The 18,713-nt window shown below is 42.6% G+C and overlaps 1 protein-coding gene across 1 annotated transcript in view; it reads left to right on the top strand.

Moving 5' to 3' along the window:
• Nucleotides 1-2,140: 2,140 nt before the first annotated feature.
• RNF43 (ring finger protein 43) overlaps nt 2,141-18,713 on the top strand; it is a 96,369-nt gene continuing 79,796 nt past the window's right edge. Inside the window, exon 1 of the mRNA XM_063956199.1 lies at nt 2,141-3,151. Within this exon, the coding sequence (XP_063812269.1) occupies nt 2,921-3,151 (231 nt within the window). The 5' untranslated portion in view covers nt 2,141-2,920. The remainder of the gene's footprint in view (nt 3,152-18,713) is intronic.

The following is an 18,713-nucleotide window of genomic DNA, read 5'->3' on the forward strand; positions in this document are numbered from 1 at the left end:
TTTTTTTATTTTTAAAAAAAAGAAGTTTTTTATAAATTGTTTATATATGAAATTCCTTAAAAATAAATCATAAATTTTGGTTTTATGGAATTGTGTGAGGAGTATTAAACCCTTTCTTTATACACGAATACAGAGTATCATATGCACATGTTTATGAGCATTTGATTCCTTTGCTAGTGGTGTAGCGCATCCCCAAAACAAAAAATTCAACCTTTTGTCTATGTTGACCTATTTCAGGTGTCGACCTAAGGTGTGTCGACCAATTGGTGTTGACCTAAGGTGTGTCGACCTGGAGTCCCAGACCCCTATGCAACCATGCCATCCCCAGACCATATATCCAGATTATCTGCATTTGCACCTGCCCCATCCTAGTTTCTGCAGGAGATCTGGCTGAACTCCAGTGGAACTCAGCATACACTCACCTCTGTATAGCCCACAATCCACTGGCACCCAGTAATGCCCTTTCAGCTGTAGGTGAGAAGCAACCCATATCCATACCACTCAAAATTGCTTGTACCTGCTCTGTTGTGTATGCAGGCCCCACCGCACGCACAGCTCGCTATATCGCAAGGTCCGTCTATATTCGGGATTGCATGCATCTCTGAAAGGCCCAAACACCGTAGGCATTAGCAGCCAGCAATCTGTGGCCTTCTCAATCAAGGTGTGCCAAATACACATCAGGGTTCAGTCTAGACTGCAGAGGGGTATATTTACTAGTGTGGGTTTATAGAAGTGGAGATGTTGCCCATAGCAACCAGATTCTAGCTATTATCTACTAGGACAGTGATCTTCAACCTTTTTAAACTTGTGGCACACTAAACGAGATTTTAAAATTGCCAAGGCACACCGTCAGGTTTTTTTAAATCAACTAATATACTGTGTAATATCTCCCATAGTAATAAAACAGACACATTGGCCCGCACTGTAATAAAACATAGAAATGGTAATTCCACCACAGTCACCAACAGTAATGTCACACATTGTATCCCCCCCCCCCCAAGAAATTCCAACACTTCTTCCGCCATAGTAATACCACACATTGTGTGTGTCCCCCAGTAATTCCACCACACACCGTCCTCCAGAGTAATGCCAAACATTGTGACTCCCCCCCAGTAATTACATTCACACTGTCCCCCAGAGTAATGCCAAACATTGTGACCCCTTTCCCCCCAGTAACGCCACAAATTGCCCCACAGCAGTCAAATAAACAAAATACACTGGCCCCAACCTCAGGTTTCTCGCTCAGCACTGAGAGCATGGAGCAGGAGAGCGGGGCAGGAGAGCTAGCAGCCGGGTAGGCAGGCAGGAGAGCGGCAGGGTAGGTGGACAGGAGAGCCGGCGGCTAGGTAGGCGGGCAGGAGAGCTGGCGGCTGGGTAGGCGGGCAGGAGAGCCGGTGGCTGGGTAGGCGGGCAGGAAAGCGCGCATGTTAACAGACGAGCAGGCATGATGGGTGTGAGCTATGAGTTACACCGCGTCACCATAGGTAACGGGCTGTGACGCGGAAGAGTGCAGTGCGCCGCGGAAGAGAGCAGGCATCTGTGGCGGGCAGGCAGCGGCAGCACATCTGACAACCGCATGCGGCACACTAATCGGCACAGCGGTGGAAAAAACACTGCACTAGGAGGTGCTAGATAAATAAGCAGAACCTGAATGGTTGCTATGGGCAACATGTCCACTTCTGTAAACTCGCACTTTAGTAAATAAACCCCCAGAATTTTTTTTTTGGGGGGGGGGGGGGGGGGGTCACACACACATCTGGGAAATTTGCTTAAGTCTCAGAAAGAAAAATGACTAGCAATTGTTTTGTATTTGGGTAACTTGTGTCTTAAGCATCCAAATAGTGGGCATCTAGCTGAAAAAGTGACTTATGCCACCCATCCCCTTGCAGCAGGAAACTCGGCGGCCTCTAGCTATGCTGGCAGACTCCCCTCTCCTGCCACATGGGTTTTCTAGCATACTGGCATTGCTAATACATTCTAGGCCCCTTTGGCAAGACAAATGAGTGTGTCAGGGTGGGGACTACTCTGTGTCCTTAGCTCACTCCAGTAAAGGGCAGGGGGCTTACTATGCCTGCAGTATGGAATTCAATGTAAACCTATAAATATGCTAGATGTATTCTCTGCTGGATGCCAGGCACAGGCTCCCCGCATGCAGAGATCACACAGCAGTAGCACAGGGTAGCTGCCATCTGTTGGCCAGGCTGCAGAGGGAGTCTGGGAGCCAGCAGAACCGCATTCTCCAGCCGGGGAGGGGGAGGAGGAGAGTGCCTGCAGCTGCTCCACCCTCACTTTGTGTCAGCAGGTAGAAGCACAGCAGCAGTCCCCGGGGAAGGAGGGCTCAGTGCCTTGGGAACAATCCATACTAAGAATGCGAGACAGAGAAAAGTGCTAATCCCACCGCCAGATTTACAAAGGGATCGGTGCAGAAGGGACTCTCCCAGTCAGTGCACGGATTGGCTCCTGTGGATGTGAGTGGGGCCAGAGGGGCCTGCTGCAGTCAGAGAGGAGGAGGAGGGAGGATCGCATCGCCTGGCTACACACGGCCTCATCTACCTGTGCATGCTCCCCTGCCGCCTCCTGCACTAGCTCCCACGCAGCGGGCTCCCTCTATCCCGCACCCGCTGCGGCTGGATTGCCAGTGGGAACACCTCTGGTTACCGCTTTCCCACGGGTGATGTTGCTGGACGTCTGCGAGGCTGAGCTCCCCCTGGTTGCAAGTAGCTGAGAACAAATGAATGGAGAGTGGGCAGTGAGTGGGCTGTGACTCCACGCGGGACACCTCACTGGAAGGGATCGGCGCAATCGGAGAGGCCCTGCTGCTGCTGTCATGGGTGGGGGTGCAAGCGGCCCCCTGCCCTGGGGATAGGCGGCTGGCACTGCTGGCACGCAGGGTTCCCGGGACTGGCAGGCTGCGCTATGGATGCCTGCTGCTGGCTGCAGTATGAGTAGAGCCTGGCTGCAGCTGGCATCCCACTGGCTGCTGCTGCTACTGATAACCCTGCAGCCCACGCTGGCGGGCACCGACTTGGGGCAGAGGCAGCGGGCACGGATCGCGGTCTTCCCCCTGAAGATGGTGGCTCCAAACTTCACGGTGGAGGGGGTGTTCGCCAGGGTGGCAGAGGCGAGCCCGGCGGAGGGCAGACTGTTCCAGGTGAGTGGTCTCATGCCATCAGGCCCTGGCATCCACACTGAGCTTGTGGCAGTGCCCTCATGTTCCCACGTACATGCCATCTGCTGCCAGGGGGCAGGTGGTCCCATTGCTAGGACCGAGTTGTTGTGTGGTACTTATAGACAGGTAACTTACACAGGAGAGAGGCATTATGGTAATAACTAGGTTGGGTCTAGCCAAAAATAACATTAAAGGAACCGCAGCTGCAGCTTCTAATTATCCTGCTGCGCCTCAAAGGGCCAGAATGTAACCAATCCTGAGTGCCTGGGTGCAGGTGACTGGCATCATCACTGGAGCTGTGGGCTGTCAGTGCTTCTGTCCAGTCTCATATGTTAGATACAAATGAGTAACTATCCATGTCTTAGGCAAGTGCAATCTTTAATATACTCAACTTTGGGTTCTATAAATTTGGTCGATATTTGTCATGCCGACATGGAACATGTTCTTTATGTTGACAAACTATGTCGACGCTGTTGAAATGTCTCCATGATCAGTATGTTGAGTCTGATTTTTAGGTAATCCTAACCCTTACCCTAATGCTACAATTGGTTCATGTTGACATTTTCTGTGTATTGACATTTATGATGTTGATATTTTTAGCTGGTAGACATGAATGTCGACATAGTTTCATAAATGTCAACAGAGTTGAGATTGTCACTGTTGACAAGCTTTGGTCTTAAGTTGTGAATCTCTGATCTTGTTAATGTTTACTGTTACAGTGTATGTGTGTTTTTCATAGATACATCAATAATTTCACTGCCTAAATTATTATTATTATTATTATTATTAATAAATAATATCATGATCATATACCAGAAGTTGCTTGGTAAAGTAATATACTACTAGTATTCTCAATTAAAATGCATATTTTTTTTTTTTGTCTGTGCATTCCGTGACCTATTTTAGATTATAGCTGATTTAAATTGCTTTCTACATGACTTTTGTACTGTCCTGCAATAAACAATTACATATATTTGAATTCTGTAATTTCTACAATTAGGCACAGTATAACTGATTATACAAAATAATAAACTAACATTTTATGGTGAATTCAAGCTTTTATAAGTTTGTTACATTGTGTTTTATTTAGTGAATCTATAGTGACTGTATGACCTTGGCTATATAACTATGGGCTTTCTAATTTTCATCCCCTGGGTTAATTACAGTCCCATACAATTCAATTTTCTTACATAACCTATTTTTGAATGGAATAAATGTCACTTGTAGGGTCTAACAGAATCAGGCGGCTTATATATACTAGATTTACAAAAACAAAACTTTAGTTCCGGCAGTAAATCTCTCTGCCGTATAGCGCCTTGCTTTATACACAGATATGGTAGTTAAACATTATGCATGCATGAGAGTAATTTAGAGGTTACTGTTCAGGGGTCAGCACACGTGTAGGTGAAATCCGTCACATAGCGCTGCACCTAATGGGTATATTTACTAAGCAGTATATTTTGAAAACTTTATTTTTGCAGATTTTCTCTGCCAGATTTAACAGGGCCGTAATATTTAATGCAAAACCATCCTGATTTTACATTTACTATTATTGCCCTTTTAAATATGCAGGGCCGGATTAAGGTTTGTAGGAGCCCCTACCAATAAAATTGACAATGTTATTAAAACGAGTAAATACTGCCAGCACCACAGATGTATTAAACACATTGTAGTGTCCCAATTTCACACTGTGGGGGAGATGTACTAAGTCATGGAGATTGATAAAATACCATCCAATCAGCTCCTAACAGCCATATTACGGCTGTGTTTGAAAAAATGGCAGTTAGGAGCTGATTGGCTGGTAGTTTTATTTCTCCATTTTATCATTCTCCAAAGCTTAGTTCGTCTGCCATTTTGCCACAATACCCCCATGTTGGTGAAGTAACTATATGCGGGGGGGGGGGGGGGGTGCTCAATGTGTGTGGACCCCTGGACGATCGCACTCGTTGCCCTGTGTTAATTGGGCTCTGTAAGTATGGCAGGCAAAATCTGCAAAAATTGTGAGTATGGAAAATCCACTGCTTAGTAAATATTCCCCTAATTGTTGTATTTTGTCATATATCAAGTATTTATGTATTACAGTATATTGACAGTAGTATACGGTTTAATCTTTTTTTGCATGCAATTAATTTGAAAATGAAATTGTAAATGCCATCCAATACTTTCTCTTGTTTTCATAATAAGTTATACAGTACTGTTCCTTTATTCAAAGGAAAGACTCCCTTCCAACTAGCTGTGGCATAATTACATTTATACAGTATATAATCTTCACTTTATTTATTCAGTATGTCACATAGATTTATGTATTTATTTATTTATTTTTCCCCCTCTGTACTTTACAAATGATTATAGCATTGCGAAATGGCAAGCGATCTCTGATTAGATATACAAGTTCAAAAAGTTAGAATAAGGATGAGGGTGAATTTGTAAGTGTTCCTTTTATGTCACTAGATGAGTAATAGGTTGTACTGCACACTCATTTCAGGTGCCCTGGTGTTTACAGGAAGTTGTAGTAAACTCACCTGTCCCCGCAGCCAGGTAGGTGCTAGTGTAGAATTCAGGAGCAATCTTGTTTACATCACTTATACAGAGCACACTTATATTCCGTTTCGTCAGTCATATCTTTGGAGTATTTATGGGAAAAGAGAATACTAATCACAAGATCATAGTCCTTCAAGCAAATAGCTGGTAAACATCCTAAAATGTCCGCACCAACCTTCAATATGTAATAGACAGCTGCTGGCATTTGTAAAATGCATTTGACAAATTCCAGCAGTATTTCACAATCTGAGGTTTGTGGGTACCTTAATTACATGTACCATACACACGTGGAGACTCTCCCTGTGTGAGCAGAATTCATTGCTGCAGTGGGCGAATAGTTTTGCCTATTGTAAGTTCTTGGCTGTGACATAAAAAAGCAGGTAAGTTGCAGGTAGAATACTTGTTTTATCACCATTTTATTATGTCATTAATATTACAACGTGCTTGAGCTGGGTAGCTTCTCATTATCTGACAAGTTTTAATGCCAAGGAAAATAGATTTATTTACAGAGCAATTTAAAAAAAAAAAAATTCGCACATGCTTTTCATGTAAGGTTTCCAGAGCCGTGATTAAATAAAATATGGTGGAATATGTAATCTTCTCAATTTGTGTTATGTTTTAATTCAGAATGTGGCATAGTTAATACTCCAAATGTGAGGTGTACCAACTGTAAATGCTTCCAGGTCTTCTTCGGATACCATTTAAATTACCCCAAATTTAATTCAACTGTCATAACTCTATTTAAGCACTAAAACAAAGTTTACGTTCAAAAACATTATTATTATTTTTTTTTTTAAAGCTCATTTAATTTCTTGGCTCAGATTTATCAAGCCTTAGTAGAGTGATTACCGTAATTGCATTGTGATAAAGTACCATCCAATCAGCTCCTAACTGACATGTTTCAGGCTGGGTTTGAAAGATGTCAGTTATGAGCTGATTGGTTAGTACTGTATCACCGTGCAATTGATCAGTCTCCAAGGCTTGCTAAATTTGGGCCATTGTATCAATTTTCTGTTTTTCCAGCATCTGTTATAATGTACACTTTGGGATGAATTAAAACAGGGTCCAAAAGTGCAGATCTTTCGGCGAATTTGCAGCAAAATTTAAAACAAATTATTTTATAGGCAAAACCAATTGGCACTTACGGAAACTTGGACCCTATTACTTTTTGCCCTTTAGGGGGACATTTACTAAGCAGTGATAAGAGTGGAGAAGTGAGCCAGTGGTTGCCATGGGCAACTTCTCCAATCAGCACTGAAGTAACATCTATAATTTGCACACTATAAAATTATACAGAGCAGCTGATTGGTTGATTGGGCAACTTCTCCACTGGCTCACTTCTCCGCTCTTATCACTGCTTAGTAAATGTCCCCCTAAGTCCTGAATAATTTGAATGATCTTACTCTGTTCGCTCCTTACATTAGAAATGACTGATGGTAATGGTTGTGATTAAATCTGTGTATGCAATGGTCATTTTTTTATAAATTTTTTTTAAATCCCAGCAAGAAAGTGAGGCCCTTGTAAATATTGTGCAGAGGTATTCTGTCGTATGAATAATACGTAGACATAGATTATCACTGTATCTTCACAAGTACATACATTTTAAGTAATTTCTATGCTTTTGACTATACTGGTGCTATTAATTTGTTCATGTTCTGTTTTGGGTTTAAATTTTCATTTCAAATACCTTATTGCCACTGCAGATGCTAACTGCATAGCTTGTGCTTTACTTCTATAATTCAATCATTGCATATTTAATTACTCATGTCCTTGGTAACACAGCTGTTAATGCTGTTTTTTATGAACCATTTATGCCCTAGTGCAGTGATTTTCAACCTTTTTAAACTCGTGGCACACTTAACAAGATCATAAAATTGCCAAGGCACACAATCAGTTTTTTTAAATCAAATATAATACATATAATAACAAATATCGACATATATTTAATATGTTGATACATATTTGTTATTATTTCTCTTAAAATGAGTAGAAATAAACAGGTTTTACTTACATAAGAATATCATTGGAAAACCAGTGCTTGATGATGTCTCTTGTCCGAGGACGGATGGTTGTAATTGCACACACCTGTACCCCCAGGCGTAATTATACACATATGTCCCTCATTGTAATTCCGTACACCTGCCCCCCAGTGTAATTATACACACATGCCCCCCACTTTAATTTCACACACCTGTCCCCCATAGTAATGGCACACACGTGCCCCTCATAATACTTCCACACTTCAGCTCCCCTCATAGTAATGCCACACACATGCCCCTCATATTTCCACAAACCAGCTCCCCCCCCCCAGTAATTCCACACACCTGCCCCCCCCAGTAATGCCACACACATGTACCTCACATTTCCACACACCAGCCCCCCCCCCCCCTTAGTAATTCCACACACCTGCCTTCAGCCCCCATAATAATTTCTCACGCTTTATTACACGTGAAATCTCTCAGGGAGGAGCGCTGGGACCGCACCAGGCAGCACAGAGCAGCAGTGTGTGGGTGGGCGGTACAGCGGAAATGCGACAATGGGTGCCAGACAGTCCCACAGCAGCCGGTAGCCAGATATGTAAGGCTGCTCGGCGAGCGCTCCACTTTCATTCCGCGACATCCGGCCCATGACCTATGGTGACTCATAGGTCACGGTCCGGATGTTGCGGAACACAAGAGCAGGCTTACATATCTGGCTGCCGGCTGCTGCGGGACCGTCTGACGGGCTGCGGGTCTCTGGTGGCCAGTGTCCGGTCTGGTGGCAGGCGGCGGCGGGTCTGTGCGGCTGCAGTGGGTATGTGTGGCGGGCACCTCTGGCGGGCGGCGGCACACTTAGCAACTGATCGCGGCACAAAGGCTGCCCTAGTGACATACATTATTCCGCTACATTTCAAGTATGTTATATAAATTAATTGGCTTTGTACAGTGCTTTCAGAGGCAGTAGTATGTGTATAAGAGGCAGTAGTATGTATATAAGTATGTGTGTAATATTTGTTAGAGGCAGTAATACTGTATGTAAAAAATATTGGTTTGTGCAGCGTTTATTAACAATTCCTGCCATGAGTTTCACTGAGACAAGTGATGTTGCATTTGATCAATGGAATAAAGTGATGATGATAATCTGAACTTCGCAATCTGTAAAACATATATTTTCAGTACACTGAAAGTAGTGGAACCCAGCAGGCAACTGTGGAAAAAGTGTAACTGCAAATCCAATATGCAAAAGCTATTCCCAATTAACCTGTATTCCATACACTATGGCAGTGGTTCCCAAACAGTGCTTCGTGGCACCATGAGATGCCTCAGGGCACTTGCAGGGGTGCCATGGGTTGGTGGTCCAGGACCATTTAAATTATTTATGGTCAACGTAGGGTATGGGTCATTAGGTCGACCACTATTGGTAGACATGGAAAAAGGTCGACATAAGTTTTTTGACTGCTTTTGGTGTCGTTTTCTTTGTAAAGTGACGGGGAATCCCAATTAGTGCACTGTGTCCCCTCGCTTCGGGCAAGGTGCCTCGCTCTGCTACCGCTGCACTCGGCACAGGTTACCGTTCCCAATTGTAGTCCACGTGGATCGTAAAGTATGAAAAAGTTAAACATTTTTGAAAAACTCATGTCAACGTAGTACATATTGACCTAATGCATGTCGACCAATAGTGGTTGACCTAATGACTGTAACCAGGCAAAACCAGTGCTGGTGGCAGCCAATCATAAATAAGTGGACAAACAGCAGTGAATCCTGCCCCTAGTTGCCCCTAAGGATGGCATATAAATACAGTTTACGTAATAGAATATTTTTTTCCTGCATTTCTCAAAAATAAACTTTTGGCCTACGGGTGCCGTGAAAAAAAACAACAACATTCTGATACTGTATGACTCCATGAGTCAAAAAAGTTTGGGAACTATTATTTATTAATAAGTAATTAATAAATAAATAAAATTAACAGTTTCTTATATAGCGCAGCATATTCTGTTGCGCTTTACAATTAGAACAACCGTAAAAGAACAAAACTGGGCAAAAACAGACAGACATAGAGGTAGGAAGGCCCTGCTCACAAGCGTACAATCTATAGGGAAATAGGCATTGATGCAACTACTTCACTATGGTGTATATAGAAAAAACCCCATTAACAAGGTATTCCATATGTAAGCACTGACATCATAATAATCACCAAAGTAAAATAGTTACCATGTAAACATATGGAAGTGTATCGATTAGCAACCACAATTAAAGATAATCAGAGCCATAGGTGTCAATGAGGCAAATTGAGGCAACTGGAGTGTTGCCGGTGGCCCTTTTCTGTCATATATATTGACATATGGGATATTTGCTCGCTTTAGTGGCAGGATGCATCGATCATCGCATTGGCATCCTGATACTCACTGCATGTATCTATCTGCATTTACTAACGCCGTATGCATGAATAAAATCTTAAAGGACATCTCTTGTGGTAAGAGCTGTCCATTGCAATGTTAGGACTCCGGGCCCTAAACCCTGACGCACTGCAGTGAGGGGGTCCGATTGGATCCCTCTCAGAGGGACAGTGTGATAAAAGCCTATAGGCTTCTATAAGGCAACGCCATCTGAACATGACGTTGCCCACCGCATCCAGATGGGACTTTGTGCATATGAAATAAGCAGCCAAACCTCTGGAACTGGCATTTTGGTGTGTGTCCCAGAAGGATGACACCCAAGTGTGGTCCCCACGCCTGCACACCCCTAGTGATGCCCCTGAATGTAACTGAGGAGCAGATGTACGGAAGTTCTTTATGGGGCTTGCTGGTAACTGCACTCGTTTACAAACCCCACACCCATTCCACCATGATAATTCGGTGGAGTGGCATCACACATATAAAGCACGGTAAAGGAAGATTAATACATATATCCCAGAGATCTCTCCATTTCTGTTATTATGTAGGAGGTATGTCTCTTTTGCTGACCTATTGCAGTGTGCTGGAGGAATTGGTTTGATTTTACTTGTCTAGGTTAACCGCTCCCTTGATTGATTGATTTTTGAGCACTTCCATTCTGTACATAACTGTTCTGAAAGGTACGGATGGGATCAGTAGTTGGAGGGTATGCTGATAATTGTAGTGGCATCTTGGAGGAGCTTGCAATGCCCTCCTGTAAGTTAGCGCTCAGCTTAGAAATACATAAATGTATGAGCCAAAGTAGTGCTATTATCATGTAGTGTAGGTCCACCAAAGCAAATATGCCTTGCCATGGCTGGTGGCTTACCATATATAGCAGATGTCTGTAAGTGAGTTCTCTGCATTACTATTATCATGTAGGATGTATATTCAATGCACTGTGATGGGAGAATTTTTTGTTTTCCTTGTCTAGATTAACTCCTTCCTAACATGCACTTGTGATGGACCAGTAAATTGTTTTGAGCAACTTTCTGTGTATAACTCAAAGGATGCGTAAGGAAGTTTAAAGTAACTGCATGTTAGATCTATTTCAATAAAAATAGGCGTTCATTTAAAAATATCTTCATTTGTCTTTCTTTAGTATAACTTTATAATGTTATAGGTCTTGATATCTTTACTCAAGCCGTATGCTGTTGGCTGCCTTGTATATTTGTACAATTTGTATAATTGTACAAAAAGTGCTTGAGGCTTTTATTTATAGTAACAATAATCATAATTTATTAACTTTTTGTATTGCGCAACACACAGCATAATACTTTATTAATTCACGTATTTAATCATCTGCATCAGTCTTGGCCTCATTGAAACATCTTGATTCTCTCCATGGTTAAACCCCGTGCAGATAGTGCTCTCTTCACATTGAAACCCATGTCCCCAGCTTTACCACCTTACCTTTGCTTGGGGCATTAACAAGTTGAATGTAAATTTCCATTGCATATAGAGGACTTGTTACTTTAAAATGCAGGCTGGCATGTACAGAACTACACTCCAGTACAATGAGGCCAGTGAATCTGAAAACATGTTTTCCCTGCACAGTGCATTCTAGACCTTACCATGGCCAGAGTGGTAACCTGCAACGTCTTTACAACTGCCTCTTCCTCACTAAAGAGCTCTTCCAGCAGAAATTGTCTAACAATTGTATTTATTTTCGGTGTCCAAAAAGTTTTTGTTTTGCTTGTGAGTTAGTAGAATTGATGTTAATTCACTGTTAAACTGTATTACCTAGGAAGCCTTCATAATGTCCCTAGTATCTAGAGTCCTTCACGGCTGAAGTATTGGTTGATCACACAACTGGTTGAGGGTCAGGTTAGACTACTTTATATTTACTGTTCTAAAGATAAGTGTAAACAATTGTTTAAAAGCTTCTGTAACATTAGATTTTGGCTGATCAAAATATTGCTGAGTTCCTTAGCCAGAGAGTCAAATCTAGGAGCCAACATGATCGTTTAAGGAGCCGTAGAAGAGGGGCATAATAGTCTTTTGTGGAGATAATTCCCAATAGTTAAGCACCAACACTAATTTTATCTTGGATATGATGGCGGGATCAGTATGAAATACCTACAATCAAAATCCCGATGGTCAAAATACCGACAGCAGTTGACTGATGGCCAAAATACTGACATTTAAAATGTCGACACAGTAAAAAAAACATTTAAAATGTTGACAGGTCGAAAAGTCGACACAAGTTGTTCATTTGTGTGTGTCGACATGGACACTGTATAAGTGTACCGCGTCCCCTCGCAAGGCTCGCTGCGCTCACCATGCTTCGGGCATGGTGCCTCGCTGCGCTCGGCACACTATTATATTCCCCCTCCGGGTCCACTGGGATGGTAAACTACGAGTCGGTTTCGCTGAAAAACTCATGTCGTCTTTTTGACCGGTCAACATTTTCATTGTTAGGATTTTGACCATGCCAGTATTTTGACCATCGGTCAATGGCTGTTGCTATTTTTACCGTTGAGATTTTGATTGTAGGTAAATTGACCGCATCCCCTGTTGGCTACATGTATCCTGAGATTTGTATAACTTTTTATCTCATCGTCTTAGTAATCAATTCATGTTGTTGGCGGTTCAGTTTTTGCTTGTGTTTTTAAGACCTGTCTACTTGTTTTTGCCCTTCAAACAAGCCAGTTTCTTTGAAATCATCAACATGCTCAGTTTATTTGCTTCATGTGCCCCCAGCTGTAGTGCATTTATTATGCCTTTGCAGTTTTTGGTTAGTCTGGTTTTATAGCTTCCAGTTGTTAATGTTGTCCAAGTAGACATTTAGCCTATCGCTAATGGAACACCCACAAAGATTGTACTCCTGTCCACTGACAGCTGTATGCCTCACGTCTACAGCACTGCTGAGAGCCAACTCACTGACTAGTGTCATCTAAATATTAAGTGGGAGATTTAGCTAACATTTATCAAACATTCTAAAGAGGACAAGTACAGCAACCAATCAGATTGTAGCTATTCGCCTATAGAACGTACTAGATAAATGAATGCTAGAAGCTGATTGCTAAGGGTAAAACTTGTCCATTTTCGAAGCCCGTTCTCCATCCTAAGTATGGGTACTACTGAAAGCTGTATTTTCCAGGTAGGGTGTTATCCTATGTTTCCCTCTAAGAATAGAAAATGGAGGAGAAAAGAGGCACAAGAGAATTCCCTTAATTCATTCTGTGTCCAGTCATCTAGTGGTTAAGCTTCAGACAGTTCTGAGTAGTGACAAGCAAATGATCACCCAGTGCTGTTGGTTTCCTAAACTCCTTACCATATATTATTATGAGTCAGACTATTGCATGATGTCATGTGTGGCATTCTTATCCTGTGGCTGGATAGGCTGTGTTTGCTGAGGAATACACAGCCTTTCAGTATAAGTGCAAATCGTTCTCTTCCTTCAAAATGCCTATATATTGCTGGACTCTTCCTGAGGTAACATGTATACACTACAGGACTGAGCTGCTTCCAGGTTTTATGACTGAACTTAAATATGTATCTATAGAGAACTAAGCTGCAACATTTAAATGGAATCCGAGGGGTCAGTCCCTCTCCTGTTGCGCGCACTGCTCTGATGGGGTGTGGTTCATTAGGTCGACATACAATGGGTCGACCACATTTGGTCGACATGGTCATTAGGTCGAAATGTGCTAGGTCGACATGGAAAAAAGGTCGACATGAGTTTTTTTAATTTATTTTTAGTGTGTTCTCTTTGAAAAATGATGGGGAATTCCAATTAGTTCACCGTAACCCCTCGCATGGCTCGCTTCGCTCGCCATGCTTCGGGCACGGTGCCTTGCTCGGCACAGGTTATCGTTCCCAATAGTAGTCCACGTGGATCGTTAAGTATGAAAAAGGTCAAAAAATTTGAAAAACTCATGTCGACCCTTTTCTATGTCAACTTAACGACCACGTCAACCTAGTGATCATGTCAACCTAATGACCGCCATCCGCATGTCGACCAAACGTGCTCGATCTAATGACCGCCATCCGCTCTGATGCTGCAAGTGAAGTGGGGCAAGAGGGGAGCTCCTGCCCCACTTCACTCACAGAGAAGGCTGGTGTGGCCTGCATACCCTGCAAAGCTTTTGCCTCTGGTTAGTCGGTGAACCCTGTCCGGTTTGACCTGCTCACAGTCAAATAAAAATTCTGACACTGACATTTTTAGCTTCTATCTATTGTTTATTGGAAATGTTTGTGTATTTTCCAATGGTGATGGCACCCTGGAATTTTTTTTGGCTTGTAAGGCTGAATGTCTGGCACCCAGATAGAAAGATGTTGCCTAGCCCATATTAGTTTACCCTTAACTAACCAGCTTGCCTTCGTATTCACAAATCCATATTTGGTTAAAATCCTACACAGATACATAGGGACATGGCCACTCATGTCACATGAGCTCAAATGACTGCAGATTCAGATTTGAAATACTTTTTCAATAGGGCTTCAATGGGCTGTCAGATATACTTCATATTGGAAATTTTCATTTTTGTGCTTTTAGTAGTCCTATCAACCCACAAAAATTACAGCGCATGTGTCGACATGAACATTTATTGCAAATGTACGATGGATAATTTGTCTGTTATTGTTCTACACTTACAAAAATGTTTGACATAACCGTTCAATTAAGGCCTTGTAAGAATAATTCCTGAACGATTGTTTTATGGCATACTTTAAGGGTCGGATTGAATTAGCCACGGTTAATTACCGCAAGCTTAATGATCTGCTGGCGTTAACGTGGATTTTTCTTTGAGCCTGCGGGAGGGTCAAACATAAATCCGCCTTAAATTCCCTGTTCGCGAGTGGCACGTTTGCTTTAACCTATAGTTCCAGGAACTTATCCTAGATTCTGTGGGCTGCAATTGAATAGCCTCGGGTGTTAAATCCCAAAGCTACCGTACTTTTGCCTGGCATGGTCAAATACTGTATCTAATTGAATCCAGCCCCAAGTATACATAGTCGCCTTGTAAGGCCATGATGCATTTGCTTAGTACAGTGACCGCTTTTTATGCCTCTCTCTCTTATAGTACCAGTAGGGCTGAGTCTGCAACTTTATGCTAATGCTAGTAAAAGCCCTTCCCGTGGTGTGCAAATATGCGGCTCAAGGTTCAAGGGCTGTGACGGATGGTGTAATGGTTAGCATTACTGCCTCACAGCACTGAGGTCATGGGATCGATTCCCACCATGGCCCTAACTGTGTGGAGTTTGTATATTCTCCCCGTACTTGCGTGGGTTTCCTCCGGGTACTTTGGTTTCCTCCCACAATCCAAAAATATACTGGTAGGTTAATTGGATCTCAACAAAATTAACCCTAACGTGAATGATTGTGCGTGTACATATGGTAGGGAATATAGATTGTAAGCTCCACTGGGGCAGGGACTTATGTGAATGGCCAAATATACTCTTTAAAGCGCTGCGGAACATATGCACGCTATATAAATAACTGGTAATAATAATAATCCATTCTGAATGGCTGCTGCCGCAACCATCGGGACTTGTAAAATGCTTGGTGCTAAATATCTGTCAGAGTATGGCCTCCTATGTATGCTGTTTAGCTCCTGAGTTCTCAAACACGCCCGCGACACTCCCATGACACTCCCATCAGAGGGAATATCTTCATAAGTCTGTTATCCACCGCCCAGTAGTGCTGAAGCGGTACTGCCACTCTGTGCGTAGGCACTGTGGGATGCATGCGCCATGCAACATTTCAACAATTGAGATGCACTCGTACTGTAAAAAGCCACTATATATTTTATACACAAAATGTATTACAATTTATTTATTAAGTTACATATCCTCATTAGTCTCCAACCCTGAAAAAAATAAAAGTATTCATTCTGTATACTGGCGTGCCCTATATACTAGTAGTTTATTACATTTATTTTGATACCTCTTTACTGTAACTTTATAGTTCTACACACACTTTTCTGGTTTGGGTGTGTTTGGGGGTTGTGGAATGATCTGGCATAAAGTGGCTGATTATTCTCGCTTCTACAGTTCTCTAATGATTAAACGCAGCACAAACCAAGAGCCCCACTCTGACATCTGTATTGTAACCGTGGCATTTCAGTGGGGTTAAAGTGAGGGCAGAACATAAGTAACTTATAAAACACTGTTTAAAGTAAATAAAAATGTCACTACACGTCTAATAGGATTAATATTATTAGGCAACGCTTTGAAAAACTGAAAGCATTTGTTATCAGTATCACTGTACAATTCTAAACATGGCAAAGGACTGGCATGTTCCTTTCACAAAGCGGGTCGCTGTACTTAATGTGGTGTAAACATGGTTTTGGAAACACTGATGTGTACTGTAATATATTCACATCAAACTATTCCCTCCAATGGTACACACCTACAGAGCATTTCCCATTTATTGCTTCATTGTTCTGCTTTGTAACCACTTCAGAGGCATTTTATTTAGCCCAAGCAATGTTTTTGCTGCTAATGAACAGGACATGGCACAGAGAACAGACTTGTAAGTGCTTGGGTTTTGTCCCAGCAAACACACTTCCAAAAGTAATCACTCCCCCTATCAGTTAATTCCAGCACGACTTTATCTGCAATGTCAAAATGGAGAGCACATTCCACACGCATATTAATTGGACGCCGTCCCTGAAAAATAACTGTAGCATGACAACTGTCACTTGTGTTCCCCATCCTGTCAAATGTTTGTATACATAACGCATAACATCGCGATTGGCAACATGGATGTACGGCATAGCACTTTCTCTTTTTGATTTTTGGGCGCATCATTTACTAGTTTCTGAATGTCATTAAGTTTTATGACTAGTCACTGTAAATACTAAACCTGGGTCATTGCAGGATACTTGTCAGCTCTTTGATCTCAAAGCGCTTGGATAGAATATCCACTTGTCTCACAAGGGAGATTATTTCCCAAAGGCATCTGAAGTGTTCAAATGTGCACCTGGGCAAACTATGCTGGGGTTCTAGTGCTATTTGTTGCATGCAGGAGAAATAGTGGTTGGTTTTTACATAGCGCACACAAATGCTGGCCAGCTTTATTTGTACCCCGCCATATTCAGCTGAACCTGGACCCACCGTCCCTCTAACTCTAATTCTGTCCCTCCCTGCAGCGCCATGTGGTTTTGCTAAGGCGCACAAGTGCATCTTCTAGATGGATTTTAGTCCTCGATCCAAAATGAGACCAAATAACTGAAAACTAATAGCAATTCATTTTTGATTCATCCAGTGCAAGGTAGACAAATGATTGATGTTGCTATAGGTAACTGCATTGTTTATTGATTGAAATATCAAGTTCAGAGTTGAAGTGATCTGGTCTCTAAGGAGATGTAAAACCTATAAGAAATGGAAACAACTGCAATTTAATGATCATGGTATCTATTTGTTCTTTGTAGGGTTTATTTTTTTTCTTACTTTGTACCTATCTTTTTGACTTTCTCACTTTGGGCGGGATTTACTAAAGGGAAAATGCGGTAAAACCCCCGTTTTACCGCATTTTCATATGTACTAACTCCAGACCGCCGCGTTTTCGCCTCATAGGGTATTGCCATCTTTTTATGGCGATACCCTATAGAAGCCTATGGGATTTTTGCCGCCCACGCCGCATCCCCGCGCCGCTCACGACGACCCCCCCCTCCCCCCCCCCCCCCCCCCCGGCATACCTGAGCTGCTGGTGCGGCCCCCCTCCTCCTTCTCCCCCGCATCACAGCCTTGTCTCCTTCCGGCTGCAGGGGGGAGGAGGAGGAGCCCGGGGACTCCCTGCCCACGTCACCTCCCGAGTCTGGAAGGTGACGGAGACCCCCGCAGACCCCAGCAGACATCATCGCGGGGGGCCTCCTATACCGCATTGCGATACTAATCGCATATGTTAGTACATATGCGATTAGTATCGCTGCGGTAGGCGGCGATTGCTTATAGTAAATCCCGCCCTTTAAGAGAGTAGAATTCAAAATAGTTGATTGAGCAACAGAATGCCCACAATAGCTTTGGAGGTATGCAGGATGTAGTAAAGTAGAAAAATCTTTATTTGATTTATCAGACACCAGTATGTGGTATTTTCATGCTCTCTCCATACAGTCCGTGTGGAATGTGGAAGAATGATTAGACACATAGCTTGTGAATTACCTTTATGAGGTACTTTCAGTATATAAGAGGCAAAAAAAACAAAAAACAAAACTTTATTATAAGAGCCTGTCAGGCAACTTTAGTAGGGAGATTACCAAAAATATTTAGCACCAGTAGAAAAGTTTTATTCAGAGTTTGCTGACTTGACTAGAAGGTTTGCTGACCTCTGTATATAGGTTCCTTATTGCTTAAATTAGAGATGTGTGGGCTTGGATTTACTATGATCTCAAACAGCATCTAATTGGCTATCGGCTCTCGTGTTTTTGATCGCCAATAAGATAAATCCGAACTTGCGCTAGTTTGGTAAAATGAACCGAGTAAATCCAAACTTGCACCTCTCTAGCTTAAAGATGAACTCTAGACAGTAAAACCCCTTTCACATCGCACAAATAACCCGGTATTGACACGGCATATTGCCGTGTCGAAACGGGTCAGTGTGCGATGTCAAAGGTCCTTTGTTGAATTAGCAGGTCACCTTACCCG

The sequence above is a fragment of the Pseudophryne corroboree genome, chromosome 2 (genome assembly GCF_028390025.1).
Source record: "Pseudophryne corroboree isolate aPseCor3 chromosome 2, aPseCor3.hap2, whole genome shotgun sequence".
NCBI lineage: Eukaryota > Metazoa > Chordata > Amphibia > Anura > Myobatrachidae > Pseudophryne > Pseudophryne corroboree.